Here is a 20,783-nt window from a genome sequence, read left to right as displayed (position 1 = left end):
GTGGCTCATATGTAACCTTTTAGTTATTTTGTCTTTGACTCTTTCTCGTGTCTGCTGAAGATACATCTCTTGTTGCATGTTTCTTGCTTTCAATCAATGTCACCATTTGCAGTGGTTAATTTTACTTGTTTAAATGTTTTTGGACAATAAATCTTTTTTGTTAACAATGGTGTTTCATATAATTTGTTGAAACAAGTTAACTTGTAATTCTTTAGTACGTATAAGTATTCTTAGAAATATCACTCAATCGTCAAGGCAAAAAGGGATCAAAAAGAGATGTAGGTTGAAAATGTTTGATTCACCCAAAAGTAACAACCCTTGGTTGCCAGCAAGTATTCAAAAGCATGAAACAGAATGGGGTGAGAACTCCTCGTAAAACAAAATCTTATTTTCAAACCAATAATACAATAAAGCACCTCTAATTCAGTGTTTTTGTTAAATACTTTTCTGTTGATGATATTGGACACTTGGAAAGTGCTTTATAAAGCATAACAGTAGTGTAAAGACACAATCACAGTACTTGTAGTGGCATTTAATACATTTCTTTACTTATTTTTAACGTTTATGAAAATGCAGTGATATTTTATGCAGCTTTAATCGTTGTATTCCAGTATGATACCGGTGATAAGGCATTCAATTTCAACTTGTTACACATAAAAGTCCACAACCATATTATTAACACAATATTGTTGGCACTGGGCCTGAATAGATACTATATCCAGGTACTTTAAACCAATCTATTTCCTGAATATCATTGTACCATTGTCTGCATCATGTTGTCATACAATCACATCCCCTGAGAACCACAGATCGCTGTGTGGGTAACTAAGGCTTTACTAAAGGCACTATCCAACTCCTTCACAATCTGACAGCTATTATGCACCAGTTAATGGCAACTTATGTTGTGTTCGATAGGCTTTAGACAGGAGCAAACCCTTTTGGTTCCCTTTTGTTCTCAACCATGTTCCCCTGTCTTACCCTTTTTACTTGGGTATACACTCACCGGTCAGTTCATGAAAATTGATCACTCTTACAGACAGTGAGTCTCGTGGCTGAGGCTTGCTATATAAAGCAGGCAGATGGGGATCGAGGCATTCAGTTACTGTTCGGTTGAACGTTAGAATGGGCAACAAGTAACCTAAGCGACTTTGAGCGTGTTATGATCGTCGGTGCCAGGCTCGCCGGATCCAGTATCTCAAACGTCCGCCCTCCTGAGCTTTTCACACACAACGGTGTCTAGGGTTTACCGAGAAGGGTGCGACAAACAAAAAACATCCAATCAGCGGCAGTCCTGTGGACGAAAACAGCTTGTTGATGAGAGGTCGAAGGAGAATTGCAAGAATCGTGCAAGCTAACAGACGTGCCACAAACAGACAAATAACGGCGCAGTACAACAGTGGTGTGCAGAACGGCATCTCGGAATGCACAACTTGTCGATCCTTGTCACGGATGGGCTATTGCAGCAGACGACCACACCGGGTTCCACTCCTATTAGCTAAATACAAGAAGCGGCTCCAGTGGGCATGTCATCACCAACAATGGACAATTGAGGACTGGAAAAACATTGCCTGGTCTGCTGAATCCCGGTTCCTGTTGCGTCATGCTCATGGCAGAGTCAGGACTTGGCGTAAGCAACATGAGTCCATGGACCCATCCTGCCTGGTACAGGCTGGTGTAGGTGGTGTACTGGTGTGGGGAATGTCTTTTGGCTAAAGGCCTTAGGCTAGCCCTTCCTCCTTGTCACCTTAGTGTTTTTATGTACTGTATTTCTTTGGAAGGCTGACACGGTCCTCCCAACAGTTATTTTGCTCCTGAGACAGGTTTTCCCTTTGTTTTTCCAAGATGCTCACAAGATTCTTGCATGATCATATTTGTGCTACATGTCCTTTCCAGCAAATAAACTATCAGAGCAGATTAAACCGATTTAGGAAGACCATTTGCATCCTCTTGCATCTTTCCTTTTCAGTTCCCTCTTCTTGTGAGACATTCTTGAATCTCTACAACCATCCCCTTGTCAATCGACTCCTTGAGTCCTACACCAAACTAGACACCCAACTAATCTTTTCACTTTTTTCTGTCCTTCTGTTTCTTGTGGGGCTTGCGGTTTTGCTCACTGACTGAACCGTTCCGTGTCGCAAGCAGGACCTGTCCATCATTGCCAAATTGGAGGGTGTAGTCAGTGGTAGGCAAGGGTCTTCCTTGCTCATCCCGCAGACGGGAAAAAACCTCCTGGTACAGACTACTGAGCCGCTGCTTCATTTCCCGGACGGAGCGAAGGTTCTCTGCCTTTTCCTTCAACAGGCGGGCCTTGTGGCGGCATAATCCTTCTACTCCCTCCTCGAGCCCAAACAGGACATCGAGCTTGCGTCGGCGGCAGTTCTGAGCAGCCATCTTGTTTTTGCCCCGCCTGCGAATGTCACGGATCAGGTTGAGCTGGGCCTCACTGAGATGATGCTTGGTCAGAAGTTCGTTGAAATCCTCCACGGGCAGGTTGACGATGAGATCGTTGGAAAAGGGGATCTTCATGGTGCGAGCCCGGCGCTCATCACGGCCCCAAAGCTTATCGGAAATGTCATGCTCATAGGGTTTGCTATAACGCGACTTTGGTAGCTTGAGGGATTTTCCCTGCGTGGGAGAGGTGGCCCTAGGCTGGTTGTAGGTATGGTCGTGGCCCACTTGTTCCAGCCAAGGGAGGTTGTTGAAACGCCCAGGCTTCTGGTAGCTTGTGCTGCACATCTTGCTGACTTCTGGGAAGTAGCCTCCCACGGCACCCTCCTCTCGCTCCACAATAGCCTCCATGTCAGAGCTGTAGCCCACAGCCCCTTCGTCAGAAAACACAGAAGAGTCAGATGATGAAGATGACGAAGAAGATGAATAGGATGCCTCCGAACTGCTAGGGGATGCAGGGCTGTGGCTGAAGTTCAGAGAAAGTCCAGAGTCCGAGTCTAGCTCCTCCTCAAGTTGGGAGGCCTGTGTTGGGTTGAATCCTTCCTCCAGAGCCAGGTCCAGGAAGCTAATCTCATCCAGCAAGGCATCATCCAAGAGGGAGCCGAGTGGGTTAGGCAGGACTGGTTCCTCCAGAAAGAGACTTGACTGAATGGAAGGCATGTGGTTGCCAACTGTGCCATTGAGTGCCAAAGGAAGGGCGGTATCTGTCAGGTCAGATGGGCCAAAGGTCAAGTTAAGGTCAAAGTCAGGTCTGCTGGAGGACTGACTAAGCAGGGCTGGCTGGAGTGGGGCCTCCAGGGGAACACTGTCCCCGAAGCTGGGGTTGAAGGGGTAACTATCTTGGCTGCTTCCGGGCAGGATTGCCTGATGAAGGCTGACATCCTGGTGAACAGGGTCCATCAAGCTGGAACTCTGAATAGATCCAGATTGCATTACATCTCTGCCAAGGTCCATATCCTTCCAAAATAATACAAGAAGTTGGATTAGATTTATTTTGAATTGCTCTCAGGGCAAGGTTAGTTCGACGTTTATACCCTTTTTGACACATTTAAACAAATAATGATTTTGTGAAGGGGATAAAAGCAGAAACCACTTAGGACTTACTTCTGGCTCCATGATGGCGAGAATATCATGCCACTGCTGCTCCAAGTCCAGAGAGGGATCCTCATGGGACAGCAGGGGGGACAGAAGAAGCTCTCGGACAGGGGTTGGGTCGTCTCCGCTGGTTTCCCTCAGATCTATGCCAACTGGGTCTGACAGCTAAAAACAGAAACATCACAATGGTCATTCAATGGTCAACAAACCTATCAATGGTCATCTCTTACCCTAGTAACATCAAATAAAACAACTGTACTGTACCTCTATCTCCTCTCCAAAAGGGAAGGTGTCTTCCATGAGCTGTAGACATTCCTGGAAGGACATTGAGGACTGAGCTTCCAAGCTGGCAAACTGATGAGAAGAGAACAAGAGTGAGCAGAGAGCTACCTGGATGTTCTGGATGGTGACAATGGTTCCTTTCTTCTGAGCTGAACTGACACAGATGGTGGAGATGATTAGGCTTTTTTACAGAACATGATATGGCAAGAGGGTAAAACTAAACAGTTGGAACAGCGTGGCTTTATCTGAATCATTTTGTAGTGTGGTATCAAATGTTCATTTCATTTCACTATATTGTATTTCTCCTTAGGCCAAGGAAACTCATGCTCCAGCTACACGCCACTGAGGAGTGCAAATGCCTTTGTAATGATATGTGGCTGCCCCTGTTCCTGGAATTAGGTATAGCGGATTAGCAAGAGTTTCAGGTCTCTTCTGACCCGTAGGAGTGCAAGAGATTGCTGGTAGAGCACGGCGCTTGTAACGCCAAGGTAGTGGGTTCGATCCCCGGGACCACCCATACACAAAAAAAAATGCATGACTGTAAGTCGCTTTGGATAAAAGCGTCTGCTAAATGGCATATTATTATTATTTATAAACTGCCATATAAAAGGGCAGGTTTCTGGGTTATGTTCTTATTTTACAAACTTGGGAAGACTGCTTCCTATCTCCACCTCATCTACCCCAAACACCCTATCCTGTTTCACGACGCACAGCCAGGGTAGAAAACCCATATTTGGTTTCAAGCAACCAGAGTGTTACTCTTTCCCAAAATGCATGTGTCAGGGCCTCTCACTCGGTCTCTCAGCTGACGGGGCAAGTTTCCAATGTATGGAGAAAGCGGCTCCTATTCCATTTTGAATGCCGGTCTTGCCATGTCTAATATTTCAGCATGTGCGTTTTATAACATAATTGTACCAGGATGTCTAAGAACAAGACCAAGTGTACAGGTATGTATGACATATGGACATTTATAAGCCTCAGGACGGAGTCCCACCTGATCAGATAAATCCTGTGCAAGTTCTCTATTCGCACGGTCGTAAGAGCGTCCACCATCCCTCCAGATTTCTCTCCAGGTGTCCCCCACCGGCTCCTCTCCCTCCTCAGGCCTCTGATGGCGTCCATGATTAGAGTGATCCTGCCAAAGCGTATCTGTATCCTGTGAACATACAATAATAATTGAAATGTTAGGTGTAGCATAATAACTATGAAATTCAATCATCCATACAATGCCCTATGTATCCTTGTATGTTTGATTTAAGTTCTCGCTCTACTATTATTAGATAGGACACAGGCCAGGGACAAAAAGAGTAAGCGGATTTCAGCCACTGCGTTTGATCTACTATTGTTTATTTTTCCATACAGGCCCATACATTAGTAGACATTGCATACAAACAGTGAGATGGCTATGAATAGATTTAACCTTTTCCTTAAGTTGGAGCTTAGAGATACCAACTGCTCCAGTCGTGTCCCTAAACCAGTTCTAAATTTGCAGCTGATCCTCTCGCCCTCCACTGAAAGGGACTATCAGAGTTCGGGATGTTGCCCTTTGTGATGCCCCGATTCTAACCTTACAGTACAGCGACCTGAGTGAAACTGAGTAACTAACCGTCTTTGGCCTCTCCTTGGCTGTTTACACTTTGACTGTTTGGAACATTCTGAACTTGGTGACCGACCCCTTGAACAGTATTTTACAACATGTTTGACCTCTGACCAGGGGTTGGAACCGAAATTATATACTACACATTAGGAATATTTTGGTAACAGAAAATAACATTATTAACCGGTTCTCAAGGTTAGAAAATAATGGTTCTGTTCCAGAAGACTAGAGATCACTTTTGTTCCTGGTTCTGTTTCCCTTCCTAAAAAAAGGTTCTCTGGTTTTCTGTTTTGTTCCCTGAACCGGTTCCAACCCCTGCCTCTGAACATTCCCTGAGGCCTGTGGTCCTGCCACTCTGGCATCACTCTTATGGGTTTGGATCAATGTGTACCTAAATGTGACTGGAAGGGATTGCACAGCATGTTTTCCTCAAGCATAAGCACAACATGAGAAGTGTTAGGTAAGGGGGATGTGAGGCCAAAGGCAGCAGCTCTGGACAGATTTGGGCAGTGGATGGGGTCCATAGGGCTATGTGTAGAGGGCTCTGGGTATAGGGCTATACATATACCTGCTCCTGTCTGAAGAGGTGATCTACTACTAGCCTAAGCTAGTAAACAAGCGTTGCGAAATCAAAGATATGAATGTGTGCCAGAATGATGCCACCTCGTGTTACAAAACAAACAAGCTGTGGTCACAGGGGCAATATTCTGAGTGAAACATACCTACAAAGCTCTCTGAGTGCTATTTGAGCTGTGAATCCAAGTTTCCAAGACAAACATCTGGGGTCACAGCAGAGCTGGCGGGTCAAGACGTTGTCAGTTTGCCACCTTCCACAATATTGACATGTCACAATATTACTGCCCTGAGAGGCTCAGACAAATGAGCCTGGCAGCACTTCAGTGTTTCATTGAGCAAGTCAAGGTATTAGAGCAGAGATGAGTTGTAATAACTGAATAACAAGTCTGGGAAGTTAAAACAAATTATAGCACATGGCCTTAGGAGAGGTCCTTGACCCCTCTCTCTGTATGAATGCACAGAGAGAGGGGAGGGCAAATGGTTCACTGAGCAGTATCCCAGAGGAAACATTGTTGACCTTCCTCCTCAAACATAATATTGCAGGACTGGTGATGTCTGGCACTTTAGACATGTCCAGCCTGGTGATTGTCTGGCACCCTGTAGCAATAGCAACACCTATAAGAGGGGGAGATGTGGTGGCATGCCCCAGCCCCAGACAGTACCACACATTGCTGCCATAATATGATGCAGCTGGAGTTAAAAAATACAGCCCAGCTGTCTCTGTGCAGTTGCTGCTTCCCTGATGAGTTAGTCTGGGGGAAGGTCGTTATCAGGGACGCTTAGTTCCTTGGAGGGAACTAAGAGTATCAGTATGTCTGAATAGTTACATCACGATTGCAGCACCTAACTTGTCCCCTAACTTGGTCTCAGATGCTCAGTTCAATATAACTTACCCAGAAAGCTTAACCATCTATGGAAGGAAGAGCATAAGAATATATATTTTTAACTATGTTCCAAAACAAAATATACAGTTGAAGTCGGAAGTTTACATACACTTAGGTTGGAGTCATTAAAACTTGTTTTTCAACCACTCCACACATTTCTTGTTAACAAACTATAGTTTTGGCAAGTCGGTTAGGACATATACTTTGTGCATGACACAAGTAATTTTTCCAACAATTGTTTACAGACAGATTATTTCACTGTATCACAATTCCAGTGGGTCATAAATTTACATACACTAAGTTCACTGTGCCTTTAAACAGCTTGGAAAATTCCAGACAATTATGTCATGGCTTTAGAAGCTTCTGATAGGCTAATTGACATCATTTGAGTCAATTGGAGGTGTACCTGTGGATGTATTTCAGGGCCTACCTTCAAACTCTGTGCCTCTTTGCTTGACATCATGGGAAAATCAAAAGAAATCAGCCAAGACCTCAGAAAAAAATTTGTAGACCTCCACAAGTCTGGTTCATCCTTGGGAGCAATTTCCAAACGCCTGAAGGTACCACGTTCATCTGTACAAACAATAGTATGCAAGTATAAACACCATGGGACCACGCAGCCGTCATACCGCTCAGGAAGGAGAAGCGTTCTGTCTCCTAGACATTAACGTACTTTGGTGCGAAAAGTGCAAATCAATCCCAGAACAACAGCAAAGGACCTTGTGAAGATGCTGGAGGAAACCGGTACAAAAGTATCTATATCCACAGTAAAACGAGTCCTATATCGACATAACCTGAAGGCCGCTCAGCAAGGAAGAAGCCACTGCTCCAAAACCGCCATAAAAAAAACCAGACTACAGTTTGCAACTGCACATGGGGACAAAGATCGTACTTTTTGGAGAAATGTACTCTGGTCTGATGAAACAAAAATAGAACTGTTTGGCCATAATGACCATTATTATGTTTGGAGGAAAAAGGGGGTGGCTTGCAAGCAAAAGAACATCATCCCAACCGTGAAGAACGGGGGTGGCAGCATCATGCTGTAGGGGTGCTTTGCTGCAAGAGGGACTGGTGCACTTCACAAAATAGATTATATCATGAGGAAGGAAAATTATGTGGATATATTGAAGGAACATCTCAAGACATCAGTCAGGAAGTTAAAGCTTGGTCGCAAATGGGTCTTCCAAATGGACAATGACCCCAAGCATACTTCCAAAGTTGTGGCAAAATGGCTTAAGGACAACAAAGTCAAGGTATTGGAGTGGCCATCACAAAGCCCTGACCTCAATCCTATAGAACATTTGTTGGCAGAACTGAAAAAGTGTGTTTGAGCAAGGAGGCCTACAAACCAGACAGAAAGGGTGGTGGGGTTGGAAAGTAATAAAGGGGACTATATATTTTTTTTAAAGGATATGTATGTGTGTATGTATGTATGTATGTATGTGTGTATGTATATGTATGTGTGTATATATATATATATATATATATATATATATATATATATATATATATATATATATATATATATATACACAGTGGGGAGAACAATTATTTGATACACTGCCGATTTTGCAGGTTTTCCTACTTACAAAGCATGTAGAGGTCTGTAATTTTTATCCTAGGTACACTTCAACTGTGAGAAACGGAATCTAAAACAAAAATCCAGAAAATAACATTGTATGATTTTTAAGTAATTAATTTGCATTTTATTGCATCTCTCACAGTTGAAGTGTACCTATGATAAAAATTACAGACCTCTACATGCTTTGTAAGTAGTAAAACCTGCAAAATCGGCAGTGTATCAAATAATTGTTCTCCCCACTGTATATATATATATATATATATATATATATATAACATGGGGGCTTGGAAGTGATGCAGACTATTACATTGATGGAAGTTACAATCTATCTGCAATATTAAGCTGATCTACCGCCCAAAAAAAGAAGAAAAAAAGAAAAGGAGGCCTACAAACCTGACTCAGTTACACCAGCTCTGTCAAGAGGAATGGGCCAAAATTCACCCAACTTATTGTGGGAAGCTTGTGGAAGGCTACCCGAAACGTTTGACCCAAGTTAAACAATTTAAAGGCAATGCTACCAAATACTAATTGAGTGTATGTAAACTTCTGACCCACTGGGAATGTGATGAAAGAAATACAAGCTTAAATAAATCATTCTCTCTACTATTATTCTGACATTTCACATTCTTAAAATAAAGTGGTGATCCTAACTGACCTAAGACAGGGAATTTTTACTAGGATTAAATGTCAAGAATTGTGAAAACCTAAGTTTAAATGTATTTGGCTAAGGTGTATGTAAACTTCCGACTTCAACTGTATGTCAACAGGACTATATTCATGGGGGGTTGGTGGGAAAACATGAGGCATGTACATTTTACACTGAGTACCAGTTAGCAATGCCAAAAAACATGCCCTCCTGTCCAGAAATAGCCAACAGGGCTACACGTCCAGTCTGAACTGCATACTTGGTCAACTGTGACAGTGGACAGGCCAAATAACACCACTTTCTCTGCCCTGAGAGTGGCAGCTGATTTGGGAGGCTAAAACTAAAGCTGGTGTCTGTGGATGTCTGCAGTCACTGTGGCTGAGACTGGGTACGCAGTCAAATGGCCCAAAAGACCAGAGGCCAGGAGATGGCAATGACACACAGAGGACTAAAACAAAACAACCCCCATACTTTTCCCAATCCAAAACAATCCCATTATGGAGTGTTGGAGAGTCCAGTGTAGGGTGCATACTCAGGCATGTTGCCAAGCAGATATATATATTTAGACCCTACAGTGGCTGAAAACTCCCTACACTCCCAAAGTGACTAATATTGTACCTCAGTGCTAAATGAAAGTGATTTGATAGGATTAGGAAATTCCCCTTCAAAGTCTAGGTTAGAGCAGAAAAATCTGTCCCCCGTGTTTGCAATATTCAACAAATCTTTTAACCGCAATATTTTAGGTATCTTCAGATAAGTTTATTTCCATAGTAAAATGAAGTATTATTGCGATTGCACTTCTAAATATGATTGGTGTACAAATACAATTAGCCTACACGGAATGTGTGTACTTATGATGACTATGCCAGCCAGTTTATTCCTACACCAAATCAGCTAGGCTGAGATGGGCGTGGATAGCTGTATATATGGGGCAAGACTGAACAGCCAGTGGCTAAAGTGGGACACATTTCCAGTCACACACCCCTCTCTGGCCTCCATTCCCCTGACACAGAGCAGCCTGGGCCCGGCCAGCGCGCCCCTCACAGTTAGTGGAACATATCAACAAGCAGCTCTCCCTCAGCTGTTGAAAAACAAGAGGAAGTCCAGCCAAGCTATTGGCATGCTGCTGCACTAACTCCTCGTGATTCAGTCATTCAATGCCCAACACTGTTTCTCAATGAGTGTTTCAGCTGGCAAAACACAGGCTCGAACAAAAGTGAGCACCTGCTAAAACATAATAATAATATAATATGCCATTTAGCAGACGCTTTTATCCAAAGCGACTTACAGTCATGCGTGCATACATTATATTTTTTTGTGTATGGGTGGTCCCGGGGATCGAACCCACTACCTTGCCGTTACAAGCGCCGTGCTCTACCAGCTGAGCTACAGAGTGATGGGGTTGTGACTTGGGTTAATTGTAATTTCTTACAATTACTCAAATGTAACTGTTGCAATACAGTTGGATATCCACACTTACAGTGGGGAAAAAAGGATTTAGTCAGCCACCAATTGTGCAAGTTCTCCCACTTAAAAAGATGAGAGAGGCCTGTAATTTTCATCATAGGTACACGTCAACTATGACAGACAAAATGAGATTTTTTTTCTCCAGAAAATCACATTGTAGGATTTTTAATGAATTTATTTGCAAATTATGGTGGAAAATAAGTATTTGGTCAATAACAAACATTTCTCAATACTTTGTTATATACCCTTTGTTGGCAATGACACAGGTCAAACGTTTTCTGTAAGTCTTCACAAGGTTTTCACACACTGTTGCTGGTATTTTGGCCCATTCCTCCATGCAGATCTCCTCTAGAGCAGTGATGTTTTGGGGCTGTCGCTGGGCAACACGGACTTTCAACTCCCTCCAAAGATTTTCTATGGGGTTGAGATCTGGAGACTGGCTAGGCCACTCCAGGACCTTGAAATGCTTCTTACGAAGCCACTCCTTCGTTGCCCGGGCGGTGTGTTTGGGATCATTGTCATGCTGAAAGACCCAGCCACGTTTCATCTTCAATGCCCTTGCTGATGGAAGGAGGTTTTCACTCAAAATCTCACGATACATGGCCCCATTCATTCTTTCCTTTACACGGATCAGTCGTCCTGGTCCCTTTGCAGAAAAACAGCCCTAAAGCATGATGTTTCCACCCCATGCTTCACAGTAGGTATGGTGTTCTTTGGATGCAACTCAGCATTCTTTGTCCTCCAAACACGACGAGTTGAGTTTTTACCAAAAAGTTCTATTTTGGTTTCATCTGACCATATGACATTCTCCCAATCCTCTTCTGGATCATCCAAATGCACTCTAGCAAACTTCAGACGGGACATGTACTGGCTTAAGCAGGGGGACACGTCTGGCACTGCAGGATTTGAGTCCCTGACGGCGTAGTGTGTTACTGATGGTAGGCTTTGTTACTTTGGTCCCAGCTCTCTGCAGGTCATTCACTAGGTCCCCCCGTGTGGTTCTGGGATTTTTGCTCACCGTTCTTGTGATCATTTTGACCCCACGGGGTGAGATCTTGCATGGAGCCCCAGATCGAGGGAGATTATCAGTGGTCTTGTATGTCTTCCATTTCCTAATAATTGCTCCCACAATTGATTTCTTCAAACCAAGCTGCTTACCTATTGCAGATTCAGTCTTCCCAGCCTGGTGCAGGTCTACAATTTTGTTTCTGGTGTCCTTTGACAGCTCTTTGGTCTTGCTTGGAGTTTGGAGTGTGACTGTTTGAGGTTGTGGACAGGTGTCTTTTATACTGATAACAAGTTAAAACAGGTGCCATTAATACAGGTAACGAGTGGAGGACAGAGGAGCCTCTTAAAGAAGAAGTTACAGGTCTGTGAGAGCCAGAAATCTTGCTTGTTTGTAGGTGACCAAATACTTATTTTCCACCATAATTTGCAAATAAATTCATAAAAAATCCTAAAATGTGATTTTCTGGATTTTTTTTCTCAATTTGTCTGTCATAGTTGACGTGTACCTATGATGAAAATTACAGGCCTCTCTCATCTTTTTAAGTGGGAGAACTTGCACAATTGGTGGCTGACTAAATACTTTTTTCCCCACTGTATCAAAAATAGACTGGATAAAACAAGACTTTTTCCTGTCTTTAAAGTGATTTATGTCTTAGTTACACCAGCTCTGTCAAGAGGAATGGGCCAAAATTCACCCAACTTATTGTGGGAAGCTTGTGGAAGGTTACCCGAAACGTGGTGAATACATATATATATTTTTTTATTTTTTATTTTTTTATACTGGCCCCCCGTGGGAATCGAACCCACAACCCTGGCATTGCAAATGCCATGCTCTATCAACTGAGCTACATCCCTGCCGGCCATTCCCTCCCCTACCCTGGACGACGCTGGGCCAATTGTGCGCTGCCCATGAGTCTCCTGAGTGGCGCAGTGGTCTAAGGCACTGCATCGCAGTGCTAACTGTGCCACTAGAGATCCTGGTTCGAATCCAGGCTCTGTCGCAGCCGGCCGCGACCGGGAGACTCATGGGCGGCGCACAATTGGTCCAGGGTAGGGGAGGGAATGGCCGGCAGGGATGTAGCTCAGTTGATAGAGCATGGCATTTGCAATGCCAGGGTTGTGGGTTCGATTCCCACGGGGGGCCAGTATAAAAAAATTAAAATAAAAACTATATGTATTCACTAACTGTAAGTCGCTCTGGATAAGAGCGTCTGCTAAATGACTAAAATGTAAATGTTTGACCCAAGTTAAACAATTTAAAGGCAACGCTACCAAATACTATTTGAGTGTATCAACTTCTGACCCACTGGGAATGTTTTCAAGTTCAGCAAGACCTCAGAGAGTAAACATTGACTACTAATGTCCTAAATGATTCGCCTCGTCATATTGGATATTATACTTCTGCTATTGAAATCTGAAGAGGTCAGCCCACCAAACACCATGCCTAATATACAATCCCCTGAACTTTTTTACTAGAATAAAACAAATATTTTACTTTAAGGCCTTTCCACACTGTACGTTGGATTCAGTCTTTTACGATTATTACATGTCACACTGTGCAATGTTACCAAATCAAATTCTTTATCAACCTGGCCAGATTGTATGATTTGCTTCAGTTTTGTCGTCACATTCTGCGATTGGCTTGAGAGGTTACGTCAGCTGACGTAGGCTAGGCCAACTGCAGCAGTGTATTTGATCTGCGCATTTGCCAGCACCAGCAGTGCACGCCTCCTACGCTTATGCACGAGGGAAGTGAGTTCGGAAAAACTGAAAGTATGCGTCTATTAATAGTTTTCAAATACAACCTTTATATGTCAGAATCAAATATGCTTCCCAAAAATAACATGGTCACTGTGGTAAAACGTTTATTTTGACTTGCGATTTTGTGCATTTATCGAAATCCCATTAGGTAGCCTGATTTCTGATGTCATGTAAAGATTATTAGAGAAATCATTCTTCTTGCAAAGCATGTAAATGTTTAAATCAAACTATTATATTAATCTGACTATTCAATCATGTTATTGTGTGCATACTCAGTGCCGGCTGTGTTCCTATTGGTCAGTCACTGGGATCAGCTCGTAACACCAGCCACACTACACGATAAAGGCTCAACACTTTGTCAGAGCCTACAACCAAACATTGTGGTACTTAATCTGCAGACCTAGACCCTGTCACACAACAACCGGATGTTCCGGTTTTCAGGGGAAATGGAAAGAGAGCCTGTGACGCGACTTCCGCTTTTGGACGTTAACAAAGCGCCACTCCATCTTAACTCCACCACATTTACTAGATTGGTTGAACAGTGCAGAAGGGAACCTCCCCCAACATTTTTTCCTTCTCATCAAGAGCAGCATGTAGGGGGATCTAATTTCAGGCATGTCTTTTACGCCTGCTAAGTTATGTTAGTCACACTGAATGAGCCAAGACGTCTGACAATCGTTTACGACCTAAGAATTTGCGCACAACGTGGAAATTTTGTCTGAGACTGCAAAAATTGTGGTATAAGATGGCTAAAACCGTACAGTCTGTGCGGGCCTTTAATTAATTATCAGTCACTTATTCTGAAAAGTAACCTACACTTACTTCTTGACTTGCAATCTTAGATGCATTCCCTAATGTTGTAAATTAAGGGAGTTATAAATAGTAAATATCTTGCCTTGTGTGCATCACAATCTCTTAGCTATGCAGGTTTGAAATTAACAGCATGATACAGCAAATACAACCAGGAAACTTTTGCTTGCTTGAATCCGAGGAGGGTGGGAATCGCCACTGTGTTTACTGAAAGGCTGTTCTCATACAAGGGTGTTCTTCTCTCCCAGTTAAGCCTCCTTTTATAGAGAGATCTCAGCCTCTGGTAAGTCCTGCCTTTGATCCGTAATGATATATGACAGGCGTAGCATTTGCCTACTGTAAGTCAACAGTTTGATAGGTGCCTAATTGAACATACTTCTCCAGTGGCAGAGTCTTGGACTGATTTGCAGTAATGTAGTTTACACTATTTCATATTGTGATATTGTGTATATTCTAAGGATGGAATTCATTTGTTTCAGGCACTGCATTGTATTTGAACATTAAATAAGCTCTGAATCAGCCAATTATCTTGAACACCACTCTATGCTACCACTGCTCCTACTGACATGGAGTGTAGAAGAGTGCACCATAGTTTACCTCTTCATAGAGATCCTCATCCTCATCCTCCTCCTCATGGCTTCTTCTTAGAAGGGGCGCCAAGGTGTCCAGACTGTCCTCTCTGATCGGCCCGTAACCCGACTCCGGCGACCCCGCCCCCACGCTTGACCTCATGACCGACCCCACCTGGTCACCTGCATGATCCTCCAACCCACTTATCCCTCCCTCCAGGGGGGCTGGCTGACTAGGAGCCCCCACCACCAGGGCATCAGGCTCGCGCCGCACCAACCAGGTTTCTAGCTCCGAGCTGGGCACCCAGAGGCGGTCCAGGGAGCGGACCCAGCCCAGGATCCTCCGGGCTGTGAAGAAGCCGTCCAGGTCCACACACTTGGGATGGAGGTCCTGGCCGTCCAGCTGGTTGTGGAGGTTGTGGAACTGTGTCTGGATGAGGGCCGAGGTGGGGCCCTGGATCATCTCGTGCCAGGGGGGCAGGTAAGGGCCCACATCTACTCTGACCCCAACCAGGCTGAGCAGTATGGTTACCTGGATCAAGCCTTCTGTGAAATATTTCTTCAGACACACCATGTCTTGTCTTCAGAGTTTACAGGGTGAGTGCAAGTAATGAGGGGAAAGGGAATGGAGATGTGGTGGGTGGCAAAATGCCAAGTGTCAGCCTCCGAAGAGTTATTGTCTGTTGATGGGTTATCTATAGCTTCAAGTCAATGTCATAAAGAGGGAAAATAAAGCTATTTTGGATACACCAAAATAGACACTATGGTGAAATAAAAAAAAAGTGATGTATCCAAAAGTCCTCTCCTCTTCACTCTTCCAAATATCGTTAAATCCTATATAGACAAACACAACATGAAAGACTAAAGTTAGATAATACAATTAATTGATGAGTTATTTCAAAAGAATGTCACGTTGAAAATATGAATAAAAAGTAGTAAATCCAACATAATTCATGTAATAGCAGAGGAAGAGGCTGCTGAATTCAACCCCATGCTATAACATCAGGGCCGGTTCCAGGCATACAGTGAGGGGGGAAAAGTATTTGATCCCCTGCTGATTTTGTACATTTGCCCACTGACAAAGACATGATCAGTCTATAATTTTTATGGTAGGTTTATTTGAACAGTGAGAGACAGAATAACAACAAAAAAATCCAGAAAAACACATGACAAAAATGTTATAAATTGATTTGCATTTTAATGAGGGAAATAAGTATTTGACCCCTCTGCAAAACATGACTTAGTACTTGGTGGCAAAACCCTTGTTGGCAATCACAGAGGTCAGACGTTTCTTGTAGTTGGCCACCAGGTTTGCACACATCTCAGGAGGGATTTTGTCCCACTCCTCTTTGCAGATCTTCTCCAAGTCATTAAGGTTTCGAGCCTGACGTTTGGCAACTCGAACCTTCAGCTCCCTCCACAGATTTTCTATGGGATTAAGGTCTGGAGACTGGCTAGGCCACTCCAGGACCTTAATGTGCTTCTTCTTGAGGCACTCCTTTGTTGCCTTGGCCGTGTGTTTTGGGTCATTGTCATGCTGGAATACCCATCCACGACCCATTTTCAATGCCCTGGCTGAGGGAAGGAGGTTCTCACCCAAGATTTGACGGTACATGGCCCCGTCCATCGTCCCTTTGGTGCGGTGAAGTTGTCCTGTCCCCTTAGCAGAAAAACACCCCCAAAGCATAATGTTTCCACCTCCATGTTTGACAGTGGCGATGGTGTTCTTGGGGTCATAGGCAGCATTCCTCCTCCTCCAAACACGGCGAGTTGAGTTGACGCCAAAGAGCTCGATTTTGGTCTCATCTGACCACAACACTTTCACCCAGTTCTCCTCTAAATCATTCAGATGTTCATTGGCAAACTTCAGACGGGCCTGTATATGTGCTTTCTTGAGCAGGGGGACCTTGCGGGCGCTGCAGGATTTCAGTCCTTCACGGCGTAGTGTGTTACCAATTGTTTTCTTGGTGACTATGGTCCCAGCTGCCTTGAGATCATTGACAAGATCCTCCCATGTAGTTCTGGGCTGATTCCTCACCGTTCTCATGATCATTGCAACTCCACGAGGTGAGATCTTGCATGGAGCCCCAGGCCGAGGGAGATTGACAGTTATTTTGTGTTTCTTCCATTTGCGAATAATTGCACCAACTGTTGTCACTTTCTCACCAAGCTGCTTGGCGATGGACTTGTAGCTCTTTCCAGCCTTGTGTAGGTCTACAATCTTGTCCCTGACATCCTTGGAGAGCTCTTTGGTCTTGGCCATGGTGGAGAGTTTGGAATCTGATTGATTGATTGCTTCTGTGGACAGGTGTCTTTTATACAGGTAACAAGCTGAGATTAGGAGCACTCCCTTTAAGAGTGTGCTCCTAATCTCAGCTCGTTAACTGTATAAAAGACACCTGGGAGCCAGAAATCTTTCTGATTGAGAGGGGGTCAAATACTTATTTCCCTAATTAAAATGCAAATCAATGTATAACATTTTTTATATGCGTTTTTCTGGATTTTTTTGTTGTTATTCTGTCTCTCACTGTTCAAATAAACCTACCATTAAAATTATAGACTGATCATTTCTTTGTCAGTGGGCAAACGTACAAAATCAGCAGGGGATCAAATACTTTCTTCCCTCACTGTAAACTACATAAGCAGTCGCTTAGGTCCTACGGCCACTAGGGGGCCCACAACCATTTTTAAAAAATATACACAACCAGTCAAAATGTTTGACACACCTACTCATTCAAGGGTTTTTCTTTATTTTTACTATTTTCTACATTGTAGAATAATAGTGAAGACATCAAAACTATGAAATAACACATATGGAATCATGTAGTAACCAAAAAAGTGTAAACAAATTCTTCAAATAGCCACACTTTGCCTTGATGACAACTTTGCACGCTCTTGGCATTCTCTCAAACAGCTTCATGAGGAATGCTTTTCCAATAGTCTTGAATGAGTTCCCACATATGCTTAGCACTTGTTGGCTGCTTTTCCTTCACTTTGCCTGTCTGACTCATCCCAAACCATCTCAATTGGGTTGAGGTCGGGGGATTGTGGAGGCCAAGTCATCTGATGCAGCACTCAATCACTCTCCTTCTTGGTAAAATAGCCCTTACACAGCCTGGAGGTGCGTTGGGTCATTGTCCTGTTGAAAAACAAATGATAGTCCCACTAAGCCCAAACCAGTGTGTCGCTGCAGAATGCTGTGGTAGCCATGCTGGTTAAGTGTGCCTTGAATTCTAAATAAATCACTGACAGTGTCACCAGCAAAGCACCATCACACCTCCTCCTCCATGCTTCACGGTGGGGACCACACATGTGGAGGTCATCTGTTCACCTACTCTGCGTCTCACAAAGACACGGCATTTGGAACTAAAAATCTCAAATTTGGACTGATTTCCACTGGTCTAATGTCGATTGCTCGTGTTTCTTGGACCAAGCAAGTTTCTTCTTCTTATTGGTGTCCTTTAGTAGTGGTTTCTTTGCAGCAATTCGACCATGAAGGCCTGATTCACGCAGTCTCCTCTGAAGAGTTGATGTTAAGATGTATCTGTTACTTGAACTCTGTGAAGCATTTATTTGGGCTGCAATCTGAGGTGCAGTTAACACTAATGAATGTATCAAGTAACTCTTGGTCTTCCTTTCCTGTGGCGGTCTTCATGAGAGCCAGTTTCATCATAGCACTTGAAGAAACGTTCAAAGTTCTTGATATTTTCCGGATTGACTGACCTTCATGTGTTAAAGTAATGATGGACTGTCGTTTCTCTTTGCTTGTTTGAGCTGTTCTTGCCATAATATGGACTTGGTATTTTACCAAATAGGGCTATCACTCCTACCTTGTCACAACACAACTGATTGGCTCAAATGCATTAAGAAGGAAAGGAATTCCACAAATTAACTTTTAACAAGGCACACCTGTTAATTGAAATGCATTCCAGGTGACTACCTCATGAAGCTGGTTGAGAGAATGCCAAGAGTATGCAAAGCTGTCATCAAGGCAAAGGGTGGCTACTTTGAAGAATCTCAAATATATAATATATTTTGATTTGTTTAACACTTTACAGTAACAATAGTAGAATACATCAGGTACAATTTCAAAATGTGATTGTGCATCAGCAGTTTTCTCATATGTCAGTCACTGACAGTCACTCAATTAGCCATGTCAGCTAAGAATTTTTTGATTAGTAGTTAGTCTAGACAGTTATCTAAACTTGTAGTAATCATGGCCGACTACCGACCGGGCATGCAGGGCACGTGCCCAGGGGCCCTGACCTCCAGGGGACCCCCAATGATTTTGTTAGTCATTCTCACTCAGATATTATATTAACATGACATAAGTCATTACAAAATGTGTAGAATAGCATGATTTTGCTTTAAAACTGAAGAAATGTTTTGAGCAAGGTGTGGGGCCCCCCACAACCAAATCTCGCTTAGGGCCCCCAAACGGCTAAAACCGGCCCTCCATTGTGAATGTTGAAACATTCCCCCTAAAGATAACAAACAGGGGAGTGTTCTTGTTATCAACAGATACCAGTGACTTCACTTCGATCTACTTCCGTCTATTCCTTCTAGAAGTTGTTTGGTAGTTAGTGCCAGGGCGGGATCTAGACAGACAGTGGTGAAGGTTACACCTTATGATGTAATCACACTGTTACCCGGGAAATAACAAGCATATTCTGCCAATCAACGGGTCAATTAATAACTTGACAACTCATTTCCTCAGCATTACTTCCGCAACTGTAGGCTACTGTTTGTAATTTATTATGTCATGTAAATAAACGAGTGACCAATGGTATTCTGCTAGATGTTTCCAATAGGCATGTCTATTGCATTCGATCCTGCATGTCATATGAGGCGACAGTTCAACCAAAGATGGTTTAAATGACTGCATTTGAACCTGTCTGACAGGAAGAACGTTGAGAATTTAACCTGTAGGCTATTTCCTCAAAGGGAACTGAACGACCCAGCGAAGAAATTAAGAGGTTAACTTGAAAATATCTGGAATTATGTATGAACGTCAAGGATCTAACAACTGTTGACAATACTTTTTCACCCCCCATTCTTCAGACATGTATAACTTTTATTGGCAAATAGAAATGGGTCCAGCAACTGAATATCCCATGTAAAACTGTTATTAACTGTTATTATTAACTGTACCATAAACTCCACTTCATCGCAAATCAAGGTCTACAATGTGTATAGCCTGTTTACATATTTACATTAATAACACCCATATTAGGCCTACATAACCGCCAAATAACATAAACGAATGTAGGTCATGTCAGTATCCTGTTTTGACTCTCTTACCTGACTATGGAGACAGAAGTTTTCAACAATAGGCACATCAGTGGAAAAGCAGCAAGCCCAATCCTTTTGGAAGACTTTGTATTCTGACTCTAAATCGGAGAGTGAAGACTTTTAAACCCTGCTCAGTTCACCACGCAGTTCGCTGTCCCCTCCCTACATGACGTAAAGCCTACGGTTTCACATGTATTTTTCTATAACTCTGCGGCGTCAAAAATCATGCCCCTCTATAGGCTATACCGCCCATCTATATCAACCCTGCCAAGTCAATGGCTAACACACACACACACACACACACACACACACAGCCACACGGTGCGCAGGCTCCAAAGTAGCATATCCCACTGTCTGTCTGTGTCAATCCATCCCTATGTTCATTGCTGCCATCTGCCGTGCTAGAATGAACTAGAACAGAATGACATCCACACCCGGTAATCCAGACTAGCCTCGCAACATGGATTGAATCACATATATTAGAATAAAGTAAACTATCACTTGTAACAAGAGTAGTTCATTTATGACATATACTATACACATGAGATTAAAGATACTACTGATAGGATGTATATCCATAATGTCCCATAATGCACTACTAGGCCATATGAGGTAGGTGAAGTCACCAAAACCTTATCGGTATTAATTTTGGAGTAACGCGTAAAAGCACCACTATAAGAAACTGACACCATTGTGGTTCCTAGAGAACAAGGACCGAACATAATTCACGAACAGCTAGAGGGAGCCAACATGGCCGAATGAGGGG

At 43.3% G+C, this 20,783-nt stretch overlaps 1 protein-coding gene across 1 annotated transcript; it reads right to left on the bottom strand.

Moving 5' to 3' along the window:
• Positions 1-517: 517 nt before the first annotated feature.
• On the bottom strand, positions 518-20,190 carry LOC311104225 (endoplasmic reticulum membrane sensor NFE2L1-like). Its single transcript, XM_084145966.1, has 6 exons — positions 20,027-20,190; positions 14,754-15,559; positions 4,820-4,981; positions 3,808-3,897; positions 3,553-3,708; positions 518-3,405 (listed from the first exon to the last, which is right to left on the bottom strand). Exons 2-6 carry the CDS (start codon positions 15,297-15,299, stop codon positions 2,065-2,067), a joined length of 2,295 nt encoding a protein of 764 aa, XP_084002092.1. The 5' UTR covers positions 15,300-15,559; positions 20,027-20,190; the 3' UTR covers positions 518-2,064.
• Positions 20,191-20,783: the final 593 nt, after the last annotated feature.

This window comes from Coregonus lavaretus (genome assembly GCF_964263955.1).
Source record: "Coregonus lavaretus genome assembly, chromosome: 28".
In the NCBI taxonomy this organism is placed as follows: Eukaryota; Metazoa; Chordata; class Actinopteri; order Salmoniformes; family Salmonidae; genus Coregonus; species Coregonus lavaretus.
Note: the sequence above shows the minus strand (reverse complement) of the source record. Positions and strands in the feature narration are given on the sequence as shown.